Source organism: Schistocerca serialis, chromosome 8 (assembly GCF_023864345.2).
Source record: "Schistocerca serialis cubense isolate TAMUIC-IGC-003099 chromosome 8, iqSchSeri2.2, whole genome shotgun sequence".
NCBI classification, from domain to species: domain Eukaryota; kingdom Metazoa; phylum Arthropoda; class Insecta; order Orthoptera; family Acrididae; genus Schistocerca; species Schistocerca serialis.
This window is the reverse complement of record NC_064645.1, coordinates 472,641,106-472,662,847: the sequence shown is the minus strand read 5'-3', so window position 1 is coordinate 472,662,847 and position 21,742 is coordinate 472,641,106. Positions and strand designations below refer to the sequence as shown.

The 21,742-nt window shown below is 41.5% G+C and overlaps 1 protein-coding gene across 1 annotated transcript in view; it reads right to left on the bottom strand.

Moving 5' to 3' along the window:
* Window positions 1–21,742, bottom strand: part of LOC126416225 (sialin-like) — a 124,005-nt gene that overhangs the window by 18,570 nt on the left and 83,693 nt on the right. Inside the window, exon 6 of the mRNA XM_050083828.1 lies at window positions 9,061–9,193. Coding sequence (XP_049939785.1) covers window positions 9,061–9,193 — 133 coding nt within the window. The remainder of the gene's footprint in view (window positions 1–9,060; window positions 9,194–21,742) is intronic.

Genomic DNA, 21,742 nt, shown 5'->3' with positions numbered 1-21,742 from the left:
AAATTTTTCACCTCGATGGATGTAACTTGTGGTTATTGGAACCTATCCTTATCGAGAGAATCTAGGAAATACACAGCTTTCCTGTTCGGGGGTAGGTGCTATCAGTACAAGCTTGTGCCCTTTGGGTTAAACATCAGCGTTTGTGCATTTGTTAGGGTAGTGTCCCAAATGCTAGGTGACCAGTTATTAAGAAGAATTACAGTTTATGTGGACGATGTGTTGATTCCAACTCCCACTTGGGAAGAACGCTGATGTTATTGGATAAGAAGAAGCAATCGAAAGGGGTGGAATGAAACTCAAATTAGACAAAACTGAGTTTATGAGGAAAGAAATAAAATTTCTGGGCAATATTGTTAATGGAAATGGAATTATGCCCGGTTCTGAAAAAATTAAAGCCATTAAAGATTATTTAGCACCTACTACCCGAAAGGAATTCAAAGGTATGCTTGGCCTTTTTGGATTCTATCGAAAATTTGTGCCTGGACAGTTATTCAGTGCACCCTGCCTGACAGAAATATTAAAGAGAAATGTACTGTTTAGATGGACAGATGAATGTCAGAGGGCCTTTGAAGAACTTACAGAGGCGCTGCTAAGTAGTCAGATCTTAAAACACCCTGACTTTGCCAAGGCTTTCTGTATTTGACCAGATGCATGTGGTTATCGTCTGGGAGTGGAACTGTTACAAATTGAAACAGAAGGAAAAAAGCAAGTCCACAAAACGATCGCGTTTGCTAGTCGATCGTTGCAACAGGCGGAAAAGAACTGTGGCATTTCGGAGCTGGAAGCTCTAGAAATTATACTTGGGCTACAGAAATTTGAACATTACCTATTAGGCCACAAAGTAATTGTTTACAGTGACCATCGGGCCTTAACATATTTGCAGACATGCCAATTAAAATACGGCAGACTGAGGAGGTGGTCAATGTATCTCCAGCAATTTGATATAAAGTACGTAAAGGGCTCAGAGAACATTATAGCCGGTGTATTGTCTAGAAATGTGAAAGAAAAAGGGCAGGACAACGGGAATGGAGTGATGTTTTGCTGGCAACAATACAATTATAGGAAGAAGGACCGCTTAAACGAATTTGTAAGAACCTCAGGAGGGAACAAAAACAAGATGACAATATTAAACTGGTAAAAAGCCGGGCTAGGTCATCCAGATTTTCCGAAATAGCGGAAATTACAAAATGCATCAGGAGATACTATTTAGGCGAAGAAAGAACGATGAGGAAAAATGGCGCATCTATTTCCCAGAACAACATGTGGACTTGCTGATAGATTATGTGCATTGGAAGTACGGTCATTATGGAGCCAGAAAATGTATTGCGAAATTGAATGAGGTAGTAATTTTCGATAACATATGGCGCAGGATACAGAAAAGGCTAGAATCTTCTGACAGATGTCAGAAGGTGTGAGCAAATAACAGGATCGTACAGGGACTACTGTATTCTGTAGTACCTCAAAATAGGTTGGATCTCGGTGCTCTGGACCTTTTTGGCCCTTTAGCTGTTTCTAGGAGGGGGGGGGGGGGGGTTGTGAATAAGTCTTTATACTAGTCGATGGATTTACGAAGTATGTTAGATTTTATCCTATAAAAAAGCCAAACTCCAAGGTAATAGTCAGTAAACCAGAGAAAGATTAATTTGTAAACATTGGGGTGCCGAAAGCCATGTTATCAGGTAATGGACCACAGTTTGCATTCAAGAGGTTTGAGGAATGTTTATACAAAAGGAATATACAACATATAAAGGTTTCAGCTTATTTGCTCCAAGGAAATATGTGCGGAAAAATAATGAAATAACTAAATCGTCTCTGTAGGACGTATTGTCACCAGAAGCATTCAGTTTGGACCAACTACTTAGAATATTTTGAAGAGGTTGTGACATTATTGTTCATATTTTTAAAAAATTTTTTTGTAAATATTTTATTGAAACTGTTAAAGCAGAAGTACAGACATCTTGTTTGAAGCGAAATCGATACTGAAACTCTTTGATAAGATTAAAATGAATGTACATTTAAGAAAAAGGGTGTAATATTTACTTTTAAATATTGTAAAGATATTTATTTGTTATAAGTATTAAATGTAAAAAGGTGCTATAATGTAATTATGTATGTAATAGTTACTGGCACTCACTTAGGGCTGTATGAGATATGTGTAGTATAAAAGATGGAGTAGTTCCGTCAGGAACGGAAAGCTGTGTAAGCGTAGGAAAAGGTGGGAGCGGAAACGTTTGGCGCGCTTTGACGGGCGCGAACAAAGTCAGTCCGTGGCCAGTGATCTTAGAGGCAGCACGTACAGCGCCAGCATAGTGTGGAATGCGCCGTATTGTTGCATCTTGCCTCGGTTGGAAACTGCAGTTTTATCACGGCCTGGTATGGGGAGAAAAACAGGCTATTGATTATAAGTTGGATCATCGCTATGAAGAGGAAATAAGTCCGACTTGAATAACTGCTCTTGGCTGTTCTGATATTAATGCAGTTGTTGCCACAAATGCCACCGTCGCTGATCACAGCTTACAGGGTACGACATTTTAGCTATGTATTATAGTGTGTGCCAGGAAGCTGAAAGGTGCGTTAAGAATAATAACCATCATCCAAATTAACAATTGTGTCCACCTGGTAATTTATCCCGCTCATAAACCAAGCACGATCCTAACCCGGTAAATGAAAATTCCGAGCGACCTGTATTCAGCCAAGACTGTGAAATCTGTAATATATTGTTGGCAAATCAGTGATTAATCAGTGTAATAATTGATGGAAAGAATAACTGAGAATTTCATAATTAACATTGTTATTATTTTCTGTGTTAAAATGATTACGTAAGGTTATGCCAGATTCAGAGACCACATTAGATAAATTGTTTGCTGCTTTCACATTACGTATTAATGAAAGGCCATTTAATGCTGGTGAAAACCAAGGAAAAATCTAAAAAGCTTGCTGCAGAAACAAAAAAGTTTACAGATGAGTATGTGGGACCCTTTAGAATTGTGTCTAAGCCTCATGGCAATGCATATAAATTAGAATATGTCAAGTTGCACAAACGTCTGGCATTGCGAAATATCATTGATTTTAAGAAGTACATACAGAAGGATGATGAGGACAGTAGTAGTTAATAGGCCTCAGGGGACATGGATTCTTAGCGTCATCAGCTGTATGACAAACATCAGGCATCCCGAGCTGTTGGCAATACTATTTCCTTTTCGTTTTGTATTGTCAACCAAACTCCTCATCATTCGGAACTTTTTTGCTATTTTTCTTTCCTTCTTCCCTACCGCAGTAAATAATGTATATAAAAAGTACATAGAGAATAAAGGTCATCGGAAAATAAGAGAACTGGTACAAGAAAGATATTTTTGGAGGTAAATGATTACCAAAGACTAATACGAATCAATGTGAAGTGAAAGTGATGTAAAAGGTATACTGAAAAAATAATGTAATGTGACTCCTTAATATGTGATCGCTAAGCCATTTTCATAATAAGAAATGATGTTGGAAGATGTTTGTGGTAAAAGGCATAAGGAAAGTGCCTAATAGACGTAAGTAAATATGTCATGTATCTGATGTTTATTGAGAGCCACACAAGTTGGCGTAAATATTTTCAACATTTCCAGTAATTTTGCATTCTTTGTGTATAATAGCTTGTTTCATGTAAAGTCATGAGATATTTAATAGTAACTGTAAGGTAAATATTTTTTCTGAAAAGAAAAGTTAATAAAGAAAATGTTCGTAAATTTTTCAAAAAATTTTTTTTATTTTTGCTTACTTGCGTTGTAATAAGTACTGCTTTCAGCAGGAACTTGCTTAGGAACCATCCCACTGTAATGCATATAATGATTTTTTGAAAAAGAGTGAAGTAATTGTGCTCATTTGGGTACTGTTGTTATTTTTGGATAATGGTCAGTTCATGCTTTACAGAAAATATTAGTACTGTATAAGACTATTTGTAAAAAAGATGATTTTTTAATCATGAACCTTCAGAAACTGACTTTTAACTAGAGTTAAGTGGCCTCTGTGTGGTAGGTATTAGCTGGTGGTTTCATCAACACTGCTTTACACTGCCAAGCGCGTATCAACTACCACAGAGCGAAGGGACATCGGCAAGAATCCTATCGAGGTAGGTGGACTGAACGATAGCGTTTATAGAAACGCAGATGACCGACCCCACCCCGCCGCACCCCCCGCCCCCCCCCCCCCTCCTACACCCTGTCTCACAGCACCTTGTATCCCTACCCATTATCCCTGTCTTAAGTGCCTCTGCAGTACTAATAGACCTCACCAGTAAGTTGTGTACCAATTGAAACACTTAGTCAAAATTTGATACTGCTGTGCTATAATTCCTTTATTTTATAATTCCACGCAGATTACTTTTGCCTAAAGGATTTAAACTGGTAACCAACAATGAACACACAGGTATTGTTACAACATAGAAGTTCTGTAAATGATTTAGGCTTTTGTTTAAATATTGTAACAGGTACTTTTATTTTTTATTTTTCAATATAGTTCTGAAGATTATCATAATATAAGATCGGAACTAGTCATCAGTAATTTATGTCATGCAACTGAGGCTTAAAATAAACTTTTCTTAATAAAACTGTCTGCCCATGAAATCGTGTGCCCTATCACTGAAAAAACAAAATTCTCCTGGATGCTCCTGATAATATCAGTACAATTATTGGATAATCGCTATGTCTGCGTTCATAAACGTCTCTATGTTTTTACTGAGCGTCATGTAGGCCCACCGACAAGATAAAGTGAATGGTTTGTTATTTTCCTAATTACGCTTGGAGGACGAAGGAACAGTCATCTTGCAAACCCCTACTACTTTAGAAGCATGGATTTGTTAACTAGATGAAAGCAAAAATTGCTGCTAAGCTCGCAAGCGTACAGGTATCAAAATTTACAATCACTATGCATCGGCTCATTCACAGCGTATTTCAGTGGAATCTATAAAATTCTCCCCTGCCACGCTATTTGCATTTAATCTCTCATTGTTTGTTTTTTGAGTAACCAGGACGCACTCGCATTCTGATGACAAGTGACTATCTGCAGTGAAATGTCGTCACAGTATAAACTGTTATCTGCCGAATCTGCATGCGGGTTTGCAAAGTTTCTACTCGCTAGTTGTTTGCCGTCAGCCGGTTTAAAGGGTCGAAAACTCTGTACGTGACGTTTTTCTAAGCTGCACGCTGACGGACATGGATGCGAATCTCAGGACTGAGACCCATATTCCAGAGCTGGATGGAAGCGAACACAAGCATGTTGGTCTACCTGGGGAAGTTTGCCCGTCCGCTAGTTCAGCCCTTCCTCCCCTGTGTGCATGGAACCAGCCGTCACCTAGTATTGCGCTATCAAAGAATCGTGGTAGCCGCATGTGGCTGTCCCCTATGGGGCAACGTTTCTCGAACAGTGGCCTTGGTGGGGGTGGTTTGTTAGTTACTTAAATGAAGAAATACACGTTCTATTGGTCATATGCATGATTCCTATCGAAATGATGTACAACGACTCACCTTACAGGCTACATATAAGTGATGTGTATTTGTGTGTGTGTGTGTGGCATTTACGGATTACTAAATAGTGCTGTTGTTTAAATTTAATAAAAGTGGGATTATTAGACTTTATCATTACACACATTACAAATAAAACACAGCTTACAACACATGTCCATAAGATATTTTTTGCTGTATAACGTATGCTACCTGTCTTAAATGAAATATTCGCGAGTGAGATAGGTGTTGTCCAGAAGAAGTGATTTCAGATTATATTTAAAATGTGTTTACATGTACTGCTTCAAACAAATTTTTAGCTTTTTTCTTAAATTGTAGTTCATTTACGACTCCTGTGAATCTGCTGGTCATAATTGTCTGTTACATGGTACAGTTCCTTCAGCAAGTTGTGCTTGTGTTCTCACTAGATTTGTTGACCCTCAAGCACCTACTGTATACAAATGGAGAGTTTTTTGGATAAATGATCTTGATGGATGGTAGAACAGACATATTCCGAGTTTTAAAATCATTCGTAATCGATTTTAGCTGTTAGAGCTGGGATACTTCCCTTGTTGGTGTCAAGAACGCAACTCTTCTGACGAGTCTTTGTCAGTAGCGAGGGTGCTGGTGCTTGTTAACAAAAAGAGGAAGATTTTTCATGTATTGGTGAGGGGGGGGGGGGGGTGCTGGAGGAAGGTTTGAAAACTGTGTTCGGTACAGGTAAATGCTATAAAAAGGATAATGTTATAAATAACATTATAAAGAAAAAGTCTCAAAATTTATTTTGAACTTGGTATCGGCAAATTAATTTGGTAAACCGTCGATAGTGGCGCCACTGACAGTAGTTTTGTAAATGGTGTCCAAGCAAACAGAGAAAGCATTTTGTGTGCTACAGTTTGGCCGCTGCCAATCGGCAGCGAGTGTAGAAAGAGCTTTCTGTAACAAGTTTCACAAGATATCACTGGTTTACAACAGCTTAGTGAAATGGTAAAAGAAATTCGAGGAGGATGGTGGTTTGTGTGATTCAAAAGGGTGGGGCCGACCGGACTTGTCAGAGCAGGTAGTGGGCTGGGTGAGAGACGTGATGTTGCGAAGTCCCACAAAGTCTACCCAATTAACAAACGCAGAACCCAATATACCTGCCCTCTGCAATAAAAAAAAAATGAGTTACTCGATCAACGACGAACATAAACGGGTGTCTCAGGACGTCTGCTCCGAGCAGATGCAACGAACGAAAGAAAAAAATAGCCGGCACGGTAGCTCAGCGTGTTCGGTCAGAGGGTTAGCTGCTCACTGTAATAAAAAACTGAGTTAATCGATCAACAACGAACATAAACGGATGTCTTGCGACGTCCGCCCTGAGAAGAGGAAGCGAACAAAATGAGATTAAAAAAAAATATACCTCAGGCAAAAGTATGGAGAATGTTTGTAGACGATTATGAGTGAAGATGTACAAATTGCATCCCCTGCAAGCTGTAAGCCATGACGGCAAATTGCGCCGTCTACCTTTCTGGACTGATGTGCAGAAGCATCTAGAAAAAGAGAACTTCGTAGCCAAATTGATCTTCAGTGACGAATGCACTTATCGTCTTTTAGGAAAGATGTTCTAATACTACACACACATTTGGGGGACAGAGAATTCGCATCCAACCGTCGAACACATCCAGGATTCTAAGAAAGTTAATGTGTTCTGTATCATGTACAACAAGATAGTGTGTGGAGCTTTCTTCTATGGTGAGAGAGCTGTCAATGGTATCACCTATCTCGACATGCTGCACTTGAAACTGATAGCAAGTATTTCATCTTTCAACAAGATGGCGCTCATTTACATTTCCACAACCGCGTACGAGGTTGTTTGAATGAGACTTTGCCACATCACTGGATACGCCATGATGTGGCTGCAGACCTGGCGCTACTCGAGTGGCCACCATTACACGGTTGCTAGACTGGACGCCTATCAACTTTTTCTTGTGGGGTTACATCACTGGCAGCGTTCATGTTCCACCTCTACTACAGAACCTCGAAGACTAGCGACATCGTCACTCCTGATATGTTGCGTGAGGTATGGGCGGAATTGGACTACCGGTTAGATGTGTGCCGTGTGACTAAAGGTGGACCCATTGAACATCAATAAACATTATGAAAAAATTGAGAATTTGTTTTTCACAAACTGTGTCATCTGTAGCATTGTTCTAGGCCATTTATCTGTACCTTTTTTGAAATGTTTCATGAACTACATACAGAGTGTGGCACTTAAATCTGGACAAATTTCAGTTGGAATTTCCCGCCATATCGTAGTTCCGCCGGGGGTCGCGATTGGCCATAGGCATCTAGTAAACATTCAGAACCTCAAAATGGCCAAGATGTTACGGACAAGTGCGGAGTACAACCGAAGAGGCGCGATTATCGAAAGTCTTTCGCGCTGATCGTTCACCGACTGAAATAGTTCGATTCTTCAGGTACCCGAGACCAACTGTTTACGATATTGTGGCCAAATATAATGCTTCAGAGAAGTCTGGGGAGGGTTCCGCTAACCTGGCGAGGAAACCTCATTCGAGGAATCGTGTGCCACGAACTGCGGCAGTAAAAAAAAAAAAAAAAAAAAAAAAAAGGCTCAGGCGCTGATTTTGGTGGGCACGGGGCAATAGCTGAGAAAATTGGCGTCAGTATTGAATGTCAGCGAGCAAACAGTGCGTCGAATGTCAGAGGAGGTCCTCATATGAGCCATTTAGACGAAAACTGGCTCTCGGGTAATCTTAACATGTTCTAGTTAAAGGAGTTCTGGCCCCCAAATAGTCCGGATTTGAACCCCGTCGACTACTATGTTTGGAGCATAGCACCAATAAGACGAGGCACCCTAACGTACCGCTATCGAAGCAGCATTCGCGAATATGGACAGCGCTGTTTTAAGGAGTGCATGCGATCGCTTCGACACAAGGCTAGAGGCGGTCACTGCGGCTGAGGGGAGTTACATCGAGTAATATTACTCTTGTGAGATACCACTACTTATATGTAAAAGGATTTTCATTTTAATTTGTATTTTGTTTCTATAAATCTGCTTTTAAGAAAAAGTTTCATTTGTCCGGATTTAAGCGCCGCACCCAGCAATTACCCTGAATTTCTATACCTATATCTACATACACTCTCCGCAAGCCACTGTACGGTACATGGTGGAGAGCGCCCTGTACCACTATTAGTTATATCCTCTCCTGTTCCACCTGCGAATAGAGAGAGAGAAAAACGACTGTATATACGTCTCCGTGCGAACTCTAATCTTTCTAATCTTATCTTGGTGGTCCTTGCGCTAACTGTACGTTTAAAGTAACAGAATCGTTCTGCAGTCAGCCTCAAATGCTGGTTCGCTAAATTTTCTCAATAGTGCTCCCCGAAGGGAACGTTCCTCAGACGAGTTAGGCTTACCTCAATTTTGAGAAATCTGGCGTCCACATTGCTGTAGGTTATCTTACCATGCAGAAGATTCAGGAAAAAGACAACAGTAGAACTATACAGATAGCTACACATCCATTGAAAACGCTTTCTGAAACATAAGTAACTATACAAACCAAGTTTCACTTACATGGAATGACGAACAGCTTTCGGACCACGATCTTGTTTCTGTTTGGTTTTGAAAGGATCCAGTCGCCCACAGAGCTAAAGACAACTCCAAAGAGTAGCCTCATAAGGTACGGCAGACTTGCGAAACCTCCCGACTGCAAAAGAAGAGCACCAATATCAGAGTCACGGCATACAGGCACTTTCGGCCATTAAAATAAAAAAAATCGTGAAGGCGATGTGCGACAAACGTCACCTTCAGCATGAAGTGAACTACACGCTTGGTTAAGTAAATGCATTTAGGTGTAACTCCACAAAGAACGCCGGAGTAAGTTCGTCTATATACAAAGGGTGTCCCACTAACTTTGCCACTTCATATATTTTCGAATGAAACAAAATGCGAAAAGTGCAGTTTGCCAGGGATGCACTCATGTCAGGGGCTGACACAATGAGCAGGAATGCATAATCTCTACAAGTAAACAAACATTACTTTCAACACAAAATTATTTTCTTTAAATGACACTTGTATGCTTTTTACCAAAGTGAAACCAAGAGGTACAATTACTGATGGCAGACTTGGTTTCATTGCTCTAAACCTTATACCTTCTGGAATACTTGCACTTTTAGTAATGGAAACTGTGCCACAACTTCTGCTCTAATGCTGTTGATGCCACAAAGCTTTTAATATGAACAAAGTATACTTGTTGCGGCTTCGTTTGACAGAGAGGTTTGCCGACTACAGTGCAACCAACGACAGTCCTACACACAAGAGGAGAGGCAGCATGCCGGCCGGAGTGGCCGAGCGGTTCTAGGCGCTACAGTCTGGAACCGCGCGACCGCTACGGTCGCAGGTTCGAATCCTGCCTCAGGCATGGATGTTTGAGATGTCCTTAGGTTAGTTAGGTTTAAGTAGTTTTAAGTTCTAGGGGACTGATGACCTCAGAAGTTAAGTCCCATAGTGCTCAGAGCCATTTGAACCATTTTTTTAGAGGCAGCGTGCTGTCTCTTCAGCATCACCATGGATGTATACATGTGCAATGACTCTACAGGAAACCAAAGTTGGCAGCTTATTTGTCATAATCATAAGGGACCAGCACGTGGCCTGATGGTGCAGAGCGCCTCTGGGTAATAACACAATCACCTCTGGTGCGTATACCTAATATTTTCGACGAGATCCAATACATTTTCTACCTGTTAAGGTAGTTTCTGTACCACATAGTCGAGGTCTCTGTGGCGTTTTTTTTTCTTATTCAGCAAGATAATGCAATACCACACGCTGCATGTGCTGTTAAAACCCTAAAGGTGCCCTCACGTGGCACAAGGCAGCAACACTGACATGGACATGGATGGAATATCTGATCTCTCGACAGAGAGCACTGTTGGCACACGGGACGAGTTGGTTAATGTGATTTGCGACCTCAGCGCTCTCCAGCCTATCTCACTCACTGAGAACGTCTTGTCGTGGTATACCACAACTCGCAGCCAGAACTGCTGTTGAATTGGGGCATAAAGCTGAAGAAGTGTGGTTCATGTCATCCATGCTCAGTTCCACTTGATGACCATCCGGATTAGAGCTGTTCTTGCACCGACAAGTGGCAGCTCTGTGTACTGAATTTCACACCCTGTACAGCCCCAAATCACCTATAATTTTAATTAGGCATTCTTCCCGCTATACCATATGCTGACAGTAAGTAAAATACATTATTTGCCATTCTTCTGGTGTTGCACTGTTAACTGCTAGCAGTATCGCCCACGTACAGCAGTAGGTGCTGCACAAGTTACAAAGCACAGAGTCCAGTCACACCGCCATGTTCAACGTCATCTTGCACTAACCATTCACAGACAGCAGGTGGCAGGACTTGAGTGGCCAGCGCGAAAGTAGAGTCCCCAATGGGCTGCGGGCTGTGATTCGCCCGCCTCTCGGCTTTGTTGCCATGTAGGTACCGTTAGCAGTGCGGTACGTCAGAGCAGGTGAAAGCTCAGTGTTACCGTTCTATATCGAGTGTTCAGGCCTGATCTCAGTGTCTTACTGTCTTTAGAAAGGCGCTTTGACGTGTGTTCGGTGGTGGACAACAATGCAGGAGCAACGGCCTACTTTTTGTACTCCTCCGGTCGGTGTGCGTTAAGGGCGGAAAGACATTCGTAAACAATCGAAAATTATCGTATAGAATGTACTCAAGTATTTTACTGATCTGGCCGACAATGAAGAAGCGAGGAATAACCTAAATTATGCGCAGATTCATAAACTTACTGCTAAAGCGTGTGGTGTCTCCAAAGCAACTCTAGGACGTATTATCAGATCTGTGTCATTGGCAGAATCTCCAGACATGAGTGAGTGTTTCGATTCTCCAAGAAAGGTATACGAACGTGAACGGAAATCAACCGACTTTGACGATTTTAACAAAGAGCTCATGCGTAGAACTGTACTTGGATATTACGACAGAGGAGAGTATCCAATGCTAAAAAAATATAGGCTGGCCTCCGTGAAAAAATTACTCGGGCTCAGAGACCTCCGTTCTTCATCTTCTATACTTGCTTGGTTTCCGATTCAAGAAGTGTAATGGCGGACGGAAATTCTTAATGGAACACAGAGACATTGCAGCGGCAAGAGCGAAGTTTTTGCGTACAATGCACTTCTCGCATGCTTAAAACACCAGGCCTGTAGTGTACTTGGATGAAACTTGGGTTTCACAGAACCACGGCAACAAGTATATGTGATACGACCCCAAAGGAAACGGCAGTTTGAAAGTGCCTACTGGTAGAGGTGGCCGATTAATCTTCAGCCACGCTGGTTCATTAACCACAGGCTTCATACCAGAGGTCAAACTAGTTTTTCGTGGTGACAAAAGTTCTTGCCAATCTGACAGCCATTCAGAAATGAATTGGTTTATTCGACTGTTGTCTGCGCTGGAAGAAGGGTCAATTATAGTAATGGATAACGCCCGCTACCATTCCATTCAGATAAAAAAGCTGCCACGTTCAAATTGGCGCAAGGCAGATATTATGGAGTGTTAAAAGAGAAAGAATGTTTCATTTTCCCCCATGAACCATGGACCTTGCCATTGGTGGGGAGGCTTGCATGCTTCAGCGATACAGATAGCCGTACCGTAGGTGCAACCACAATGGAGGGGTAGCTGTTGAGTGGCCAGACAAACGTGTGGTTCCTGAAGAGGGGCAGCAGCCTTTTCAGTAGTTGCAGGGGCAACAGTCTGTATGATTGACTGATCTGACCTTGTAACGCTAACCAAAATGGCCTTGCTGCTCTGATACTGCAAACAACTGAAAGCAATGGAAAACTACAGCTGTAATTTTTCCCGAGGGCATGCAGTTTTATTGTTTGGTTAAATGATGATAGAGTCCTCTTGGGTAAAATATTCCGGAGGTAAAATAGTCCCCCATTCGGATCTCTAGGCGGGGACTACTCAAGAGGACGTCGTTATCAGGAGAAAGAAAACTGGCGTTCTACGGATCAGAGCGTGGAATGTCAGATCCCTTAATCGGGCAGGTAGGTTAGAAAATTTAAAAAGGGAAATGGATAGGCTAAAGTTGGAAATAGTGGGAATTAGTGAATTCGGTGGCAGGAGGAACAAGACTTCTGGTCAGGTGAATACAGGGTTATAAATACAAAATCAAATATGAGTAATGCAGGAGTAGGCTTGATAATGAATAAAAAATTATGAATGCAAGTAAGCAACTACGAACAGCATAGTGACCACATTATTGTAACCAAGATGGATACAAAGCCCACACCTACCACAGTAGTACAAGTTTTTTATGCCAACTAGCTCCGCAGATGACGAATAGATTGATGAAATGTATGATGAGATAAAAGAAATTATTCAGATAGTGAAGGGAGACGAAAATTTGATAGTCATGGGTGACTGGAACTCGACAGTAGGAAAAGGAAGACAAGGAAACGTAGTAGGTGAATATGGAATGGGAGCAAGGAATGAAAGAGGAAGCCTCCTGGTAGAGTTTTGCACAGAGCATAACTTAATCGTAGCTAACACTTGGTTCAAGATTCATCAAAGAAGGATGTATACGTGGAAGAGGCCTGGACATACTGGAAGGTTTCAGATAGATTATATAATGGTAAGACAGAGATTTAGGAACCAGGTTTTAAATTGTAAGACATTTCCAGGGGCAGATGTGGACTCTGACCACAATCTATTGGCCATGAACTGCAGATTAAAACTGAAGAAACTAAAAAGGTGTGATATGAGGAGATGGGACCTGGATAAACCGAAAGAACCAGAGGTTTTAGAGAGTTTCAGAGAGAGCATTAGGGAACGATTGACATGGGGGAAAGAAATGTAGTAGAAGAAGAATGGGTAGCTTTGAGAGATGAAATAGTGAAGGCAGCAGAGGATCAAGTAGGTAAAAAGACGAGGGCTAACAGAAGTCCTTACATAACAGAAGATATATTGAATTTAATTGATGAAAGGAGAAAATATAAAAATTCAGTAAATGAAGCAGACAAAAAGGAATACAAACGTCTCAAAAATGAGATCGACAAGAAGTGGAAAATGGATAAGCAGGAATGGATACAGGACAAATGTAAGGATGTAGAGGTGCATATCACTTGGGGTAAGATAGATACTGCCCACAGGAAAATTAAAGAGACCTTTGGAGAAAAGAGAACCACTTGCATGAATATCAAGAGCACAGATGAAAGCCCAGTTCTAGGCAAAGAAGGGAAAGCAGAATGGTGGAAGGAGTATATAGAGGGTCTATATAAGGGCGATGTTCTTGAGGACAATATTATGTAAATGGAAGAGAATGTAGATGAAGTTGAAATGGGAGATACGATACTGCGTGAAGAGTTTGACAGAGCACTGAAAGACCTGAGTCGAAACAAGGACCCAGGAGTAGACAACATTCCATTAGAACTACTGATAGCCTTGGGAGAGCCACCCCTGAAAAACCTTTACCATCTGGTGAGCAAGATGTATGATACAGGCGAAATACCCTCAGACTTCAAGAAGAATATAATAAATTCCTATCTCAAAGAAAGCAGGTATTGACAGATGTGAAAATTATGGAACTATTAGTTTAATAAGTCACAGCTGCAAAATACTAACACGAATTCTTTACAGACGAATGGAAAAACTAATAGAAACTGACCTTGGGGAAGAGGTTTGGATTCCATAGAAATGTTGGAACACGTGAGGCAGTATTGACCCTACGACTTATCTTAGAAGATAGATTCAGGAAAGGCAAACCTACGTTTCTAGCAGTTTTAGACTTAGAGAAAGCTTTTGACAATGTTGACTGGAATACTCTCTTTCAAATTCTGAAGTTTGCAGGAATAAAATACAGGGAGCGAAATGCCATTTACAATTTGTACAGAAAGGAGAAGGCAGTTACAAGAGTCGAGGGGCATGAAAGGGAAGCAGTGGTTGGGAATGGAGTGAGATAGGGTTGTAGCCTATCCCCGATGTTATTCAATCTGTATGTTGAGCAGGTGGTAAAGGAAACAAAAGAAAAATTTGGAGTAGGAATTAAAATCCATGGAGGAGAAATAAAAACTTTGAGGTTCGCCGATGACATTGTAATTCTGTCAGAGACAGCAAAGGACTTGGAAGAGCAGTTGAACGGAATGGACAGTGTCTTGAAAGGAGGGTGTAAGATGAACATCAACAAAAGCAAAACGAGGATAATGGAATGTAGTCGAATTAAGTCGGGTGATGTTGAGGGAATTAGACTAGGAAATGAGACACTTAAAGTAGTAAAGGAGTTTTGCTATTTGGGGAGCAAAATAACTGATGATGGTCGAAGTAGAGAGGATATAAAATGTAGACTGGCAATAGCAAGGAAAGCGTTTCTGAAGAAGAGAAATTTGTTAACATCGAGTATAGATTTAAGTGTCAGGAAGTCGTTTCTGAAAGTATTTGTATGGAGTGTAGCCATGTGTGGAAGTGAAACATGGACGATAAATAGTTTGGACAAGAAGAGAATAGAAGCTTTTGAAATGCGGTTCTACAGACGCTGCTGAAAATTAGATCGGTAGGTCACATAACTAATGAGGAGATATTGAATAGAACTGGGGAGAAGAGAAATTTGTGGCATAACTTGACTAGACGAACGGATCGGTTGGTAGGACATGCTCAGAGGCATCAAGGGATCACCAATTTAGTATTGGAGGGCAGCGTGGAGGGTAAAAATTGCAGAGGGAGTCCAAGAAATGAATACACTAAGCAGATTCAGAAGGATGTAGGTTGCAGTAGGTACTGGGAGATGAAGAAGCCTGTACAGGATAGAGTAGCATGGAGAGCTGCATCAAACCAGTCTCCAGACTGAAGACCACAACAACAAAAATAACAATGTTTCATTTTCATTCATGTCGGGAGGACGCCGAAAACAGTGCGATCATTGTCTTAATGCAGAAACGGAGCAATTTATCTGACGTCAAAAGGGCGTGATCATTGATTTTCTGGCCAGTGTAGAAGCATTTCTGGAATGACTAAGTTTGTAAAATGTTTGCATCCGCCTTAGTTAAAGTATACTGTCCATGGCTAAAGGGCGAGATCCAAAACTGGTGTCGAAGTAACTGCAGTAAACCACAGGCAATAGACGACAGCGGTGAACGAAGACTGGGGAAATGTGTACGGGCTAAAAGACGTGCAACTGTTGAGGACCTGATTGCCCAGATGAACCAAGGTGTATCAACAGTGTCTCCTCATCGACCGTTCTGCGAAGGTTGCTGGGTATGGGCCTTCGCAGCAGGCGCCTGGTTCATGCTCCTTTACTGACGGCTGTTCATCGGCGATGAAGGCTGAAACTTGCACGCCAGTACCACAGCTGGACGTCCACTGAGTGACGATAGTGTACTTTTCAGATGAATCGCTTTTTATTCGCCATTGGACAGATAGCCATTGGCGTGTATGGTCCAGCAACAATCGTTGGAAGGTTCCAGGATGCAGAAGGGAGTATATCCTCTCTGGAATATTTTCGTGGCATTCCCTGTGTGATCTCCCATTCTGGAAGAACAGTGGATCAACACAAGTATACATCTATCCTTCGAAACCAGTTCTACCCCTACATGCAGTTTGTTTTACTCAGCACGATGGCATCTACCAGCAGGATAACGTAACGTGTCACACAGCTCGCACTGTAGTTTGAAGAGCACCATGATGAGTTTACAGTACACCCATGGCCATCAAACTCGCCGGATTTAGATCCAATCGAGAATCTCTGGGACCACCTCGACCAGTATGTTCGCGTCATGGCTCCTCAACCGAGAAACGTAGTGGAGCTGGCCACAGCATTGGAGTCGACCTGGATCCACATCTCTGTCTCTTCAAGAACCGCACTGACACTCTTCCTGTTCGTCTCACAGCCGTCCATGCTGCAAAAGGTGCTCACTCAGGCTCTTGAAAGGTGGGCACATTGATGTGTCTAAGCGGTGTGTAAGCTCACTGGACAAAAAAATTAGTCACCTCTAGAAAAGCGTCATTTAATACCACGTAATTCCGCAGCTGGACTTCATAACCGGCTGTGTTCGTTTGGGAAGTGATTCCAAAAGGTTGCCCAAGTACGTCGCATCCACGTTAAGCCACTCGTTGAGGATTTGATCGCATAGTTCCATCACACTGCGGGGATGCCGATGTCGGCGTTTTACCCGCTCTTCCAACGTGGCCCACAAGTTTTCTATGCGGTTCAAGTCAGGTGACTTTGCAGGCCAGTCGGGATGTAATATGGTCAGGGAGTATGCAGAAAACCAGTCACATATTCCTCCAGCCCTATGAACTTCGCTGTTATCATTTTGAAAAATAGGAGCATCAATAGCATACACATCATGGAGGCGTTGACTGAAAAGCAATACCTTATCATTCAGAATGTTTAAATAAACATGCTTGTTTATGTAAGTGGTCACTTCAGGGAGATGGCTCAAATCATGATAAGAAAAACACTCTCAAAACATAACACGCCCAGAGCGTCACAGTATCACCTGCGGGTCCGCAGCTCGTGGTCGTGCGGTAGCGTTCTCGCTTCCCGCGCCCGGGTTCACGGGTTCGATTCCCGGCGGGGTGAGAGATTTTCTCTGCCTCGTGGTGACTGTGTGTTGTGTGATGTCCTTAGGTTAGTTAGGTTTAAGTAGTTCTAAGTTCTAAGGGACTGATGACCATAGATGTTAAGTCCCATAGTGCTCAGAGCCATTTGAACATCACCTGCGGCTTGAACCTGACCTTGCACAAATTCAGAATGAAGTGCTTCATTTAGCCTTAGACGCACTCGACGACGTGCGTCATTTGAACATTGGCAAAAATGTGACTCGTCACACCACACTACCTTCCGCCAGTCAGCTTCTGTCCACGTTCGATGATTTCCAGTCCGTTGAAAACGTACAGCCTTATGTGCCTGTGTGAGCAATGGTCTCTTGCGACTCCAAATGTTCATTTCAAGCAGTTTTAGTAGCAATGTTTTCGCTCTAACAGGTTTGGAATGGACCACCATTCACTGCCTGCTGCATTTCCTGTCGGGTTTGGAAGCGATTTTGATTCACAAGCCGTGAAACGTTTCTCCGGTCCCTCTCGCTCAGGACCTTTGTCCGACCACATTTCTGACGTCGCGTTTTGTGGTCACGTGTGTTACACCTCTGGTTGTAGACACGTTGAACGACCCGCCGTGAAACACCATCAAGTCCAGTAACTACACGCACCCTATGGCCATGGGCATATTTACATACCATGTCCATTTGAAATATAAATGTTCCGGTGATCCTTACTTCATTGCGTTCACGTAGAGGCGTCCGTCCCGGTAGCTGAGTGGTCAGTGCGACAGAATGCCAAACCAAAGGGCCCGGGTTCGATTGCCGGCTGGGTCGGAGGTTTTCTCTGCTTAGGGACTGGGTGTTGTGTTGGCCTAATCATCATCATTTCATTCCCATCGACGTGCAAGTCGCCGAAGTGGCGTCAAATCGAAAGACTTGCACCCGGCGAACGGTCTACTCGACGAGAGGCCCTAGTCACACGACATTTATGTCTATTTACGTAGAGGCAGTATGCGCGTGATTGAGCACGTGACTCTACTGCTGTGCCACCTGTAAAGGCTTGACGATTCTTCTGTGCATGCGCACTGGATGACTAATTTTTTTCCGGTGAACTTACAACGATTACGAATTATTATACAATTTCGTGAAGCTGTGTTTCCACCGTTATTGAAATTGAGTGGTGATCTTACCGCGAACTTAATGACAGAAGTCTGATATTTCAGCACCATTCTCAGATGCACTCTATTTCAGTTCCATGCACACGTCAGACGCCCAAACGTATCCCAATTCTTTTAAACACTTTCAAGGTGATGTGATGATGATGATGTTTGGTTTGTGGGGAGCTCACCTGCGCGGTCATCAGATCCCGTCAAAGTCCCAATTTTTACACAGTCCAGTCGTTTTGCACAGTCCGGTCTAGCCACAGTTACAAATGATGATGATGATGAAATGATGAGGACAACACAAACACCCAGTCCCCGGGCAGAGAAAAATCCCCAACCCGGCCGGGAATCGAACCCGGGACCCTGTGATCCAGAGGCAGCGACGCTAGCTTCTAGACCACGAGCTGCGGACCCAAGGTGGTGTGGTATGACACTCGCGATTACTGTCATAACGCGCCTTCTTAATTTTGCCAACATCACACTGTAAGCAAATGGATGCAAAATTGTCCCTAATGAAGTCGCACAGGAAGAAATCAGACACAGAAGGACGACGGATTTGTCTGTATGGGCGATAGACCATCAATCCGTCTACCTCGTAATGACACAATAAATTCTAGGGATTAACTCACAACTTCATTTTTCTTTTTTTCCGTTTTCAGTTTATTACATAAGTTTCTTTGACGAACATCAGTACATGCACCAATGCTTTATTAAAGTAACAAACAATACCACCCGTTAATGGCATATGATACTGTTTCAAACTTTCTGTTGTCTGTGCAAAGTTACAATTTTTCATTATCACTCAGTAATTCGGTTTCGATTATTTTACTAACGATTTAAATAGTAAAATAATTAGTAGTATATGTGACGTATAAGAAAATGTTATACAAGAATATTTTCTTAATATTTGAGAGAGAGAGAGAGAGAGAGAGCTGCACTACGTAGATCAAAGATATTGCTATGTTGTTGAACAAGGAGACAAACAGTCAGCAGTTGTGAGTCAGTGAGCGGCAATGTGCGCGTAAATCAGAGCTTGTGCATAGTTGTGGACAGTTCCAAATAATGAGTTTGCGGAAGAAACCGCTTCATTACATAAACTGCCAACATCTATGAAATCATTGATAACGCTACGACAGAGTTATCTGTCTGTTTACCAGAAACATTAACTTTGTTTTAGACATCGACCAAGGAGATGACATTGTACATCTCTGACGTCAACAATGCTCCGAATAGCTCTGCAGAGAGTACAGCATGTAAGTAAAATTTTGTAAAGTCAGTTGGATTTCAAATTTCAGTTTACCAGATGAATAAATTACTAAACTGTACTGTTATTAACGATTGTTGTTTTTTTATCGGTTGACTACTTTTATTTGCAGCTACAGTTTTACAGAAAAAAGAGTGTGTAATGTATGCGAAAGGTACGAATTATATTGTCGCCGCGTGAATGTAGCAAACCTCAGTACAGGCAATCAGGTAACAAGATTATTTAGATTATTTTATTAAATGAATGCGCTTCCAGCAAAGGTGGATAAATATTTTTATACTAATTTTGAGTGAAGTCAGTTCGAAAGGAATTAATTACCATATCTTTGGTTAAACTGTGAAGCTTTCGCTGTTAAAGATTGTGAGTAGATTTAACATAAATTTTGCAAGACATTAAATAAGAATTTCGAATAGAAACTCTTCTATCCGTTACCAGTTACAACCACTGTCATTAACTTCATTTAAAAAATTTACTGTTTGCTCATAACGTAATAGATATGATACCAATTTTACCTATTTGAATCTAAAGGCCACCACAGTTGTTTCTTAGCGCTACATTTACCACAAAAATATCTTCGTTATTCTGTTACCTATGGACTTTTTTTATGCGTGTCTTTGAATGTGGTTACGTAATACTGCCATGTTTTTGCTGCGTAATCTAATATGCAAATGAAGTGTTGTTAAACCGTTAATGTCACCTCCGTCATCTTTGAGTGTATAATATTTTCTAATTTCAACCATTTTTGTAAAACAATCGTTAAAATAAAGTTCTTTTCATGGGCGCTCATAGTTGGTCGGGGGGCGGGGGGGTGTCACTGCAGCTCTGCACCTTGTGAGAATTCATTTAGTTTACATTTATGAAAAGGACCTGTAACTGCTGGGCTCGGATTTTTATGACCTAAAATACGTGGAAGATTATTACTAAAATGACCTGAAAGTATCTATAAAATGATGTAAAACTGATACAAGAAACATGTAAAGTAAGTTATAAAATGAAGTCGAGTAGTAAAAAATTTATAGGATGTTGTAACTGAAATTACGGAATGGATAATTAATTTAAAATCGCCATGTTTTTCTCTACATTATCGTTGATGATGCACGAGAATTGTCGTATGATAATCTTAGAACCGTTACAGTGTATGACAGTCAGCATGCAGAGGTTCGTGGAAATGAGGGAGCTTCTGTTGACGGAACAGTTTGCTTGTAGTTAGAAAATCATTCAACATTTGCTGAAACAAATGTATGTTAAACATATAAATATGGCATAAAATCTTAAAAATGAAACCATAATTGAAAATTAAATACAGTACGGTTGCTGTATGAGGAAAAATGTGAAATTAAATATACATTTCTACTGCCAGAATATTCGGACGTTTAGTACTCATGAACATGGTGTAGCTCACGAGGAAAGTAAGATTACATGTTGACCAATTTTGGGCATTACTAATATACTACGGTCGCACGAAATAACGCTGTCTGTCTACCGAGTGAAGGAACTATTACATGTGTACGCGATTCCATTAAGAAGGATGTCTGTGGTGAGAGTTTCGTCTTGGAAATGTTCCCTTCCTAGGAATTGAAAATGTCACGCACCCATTGGTGTAACAAGAAGGCTGCACAACAAAACACATTCAACAAAAGCTTACTCCTTCAAAATTCAAGTAATGCTTTACTACTGACAGACGCTGATTTAAAGTGCCTAGCATACTGTGTTTCATTCCATTTACTGAAGAGGCGTTCATTTCTACTTGTGAGGAAAAGTAGGAAGTCGTCCCTGGAACTACTGTCAACCTGCGCTTTCTAACAGTGGGTAGCATTCTCTGAGTAATTGTTATGTGAAGGCCTTCAGTTAATTAATTTCATGGTCATTACTGGAAATAAGTGCCAAGTTTGAGCATGTACGTCTCTGTGGCGGGCTGTCACGGAACTCATCTGACACGTACGGGGGGAGAGAGTTGTTGGCAGTGAACGAAGTTATCTCTCAATTTTTCTACAGTCAACAGTGAGTAGTGGTGTGTGAATGCAGATTTTGTGCATTCTGGGGTGTAAAAGCGCAGTCAATAGGACGAAAAAATGACAGATATTTGTAATGCTTTTGTCTCTCTTAAACGAATGAAAACCAAAAATGAAAGTGAGGGAGAGAAAAAATAAAGTACCTGGCTGAAACTTGGCAACAAAAGAGTAGAAAAATATCGGAAATTTCTTTGAAAAGCAAGAAAAGAGATTGATGATTCCCTGAAGTACCATATAAGACTTTATTGAAGCCATGGGAGCCTGACAACAATTAT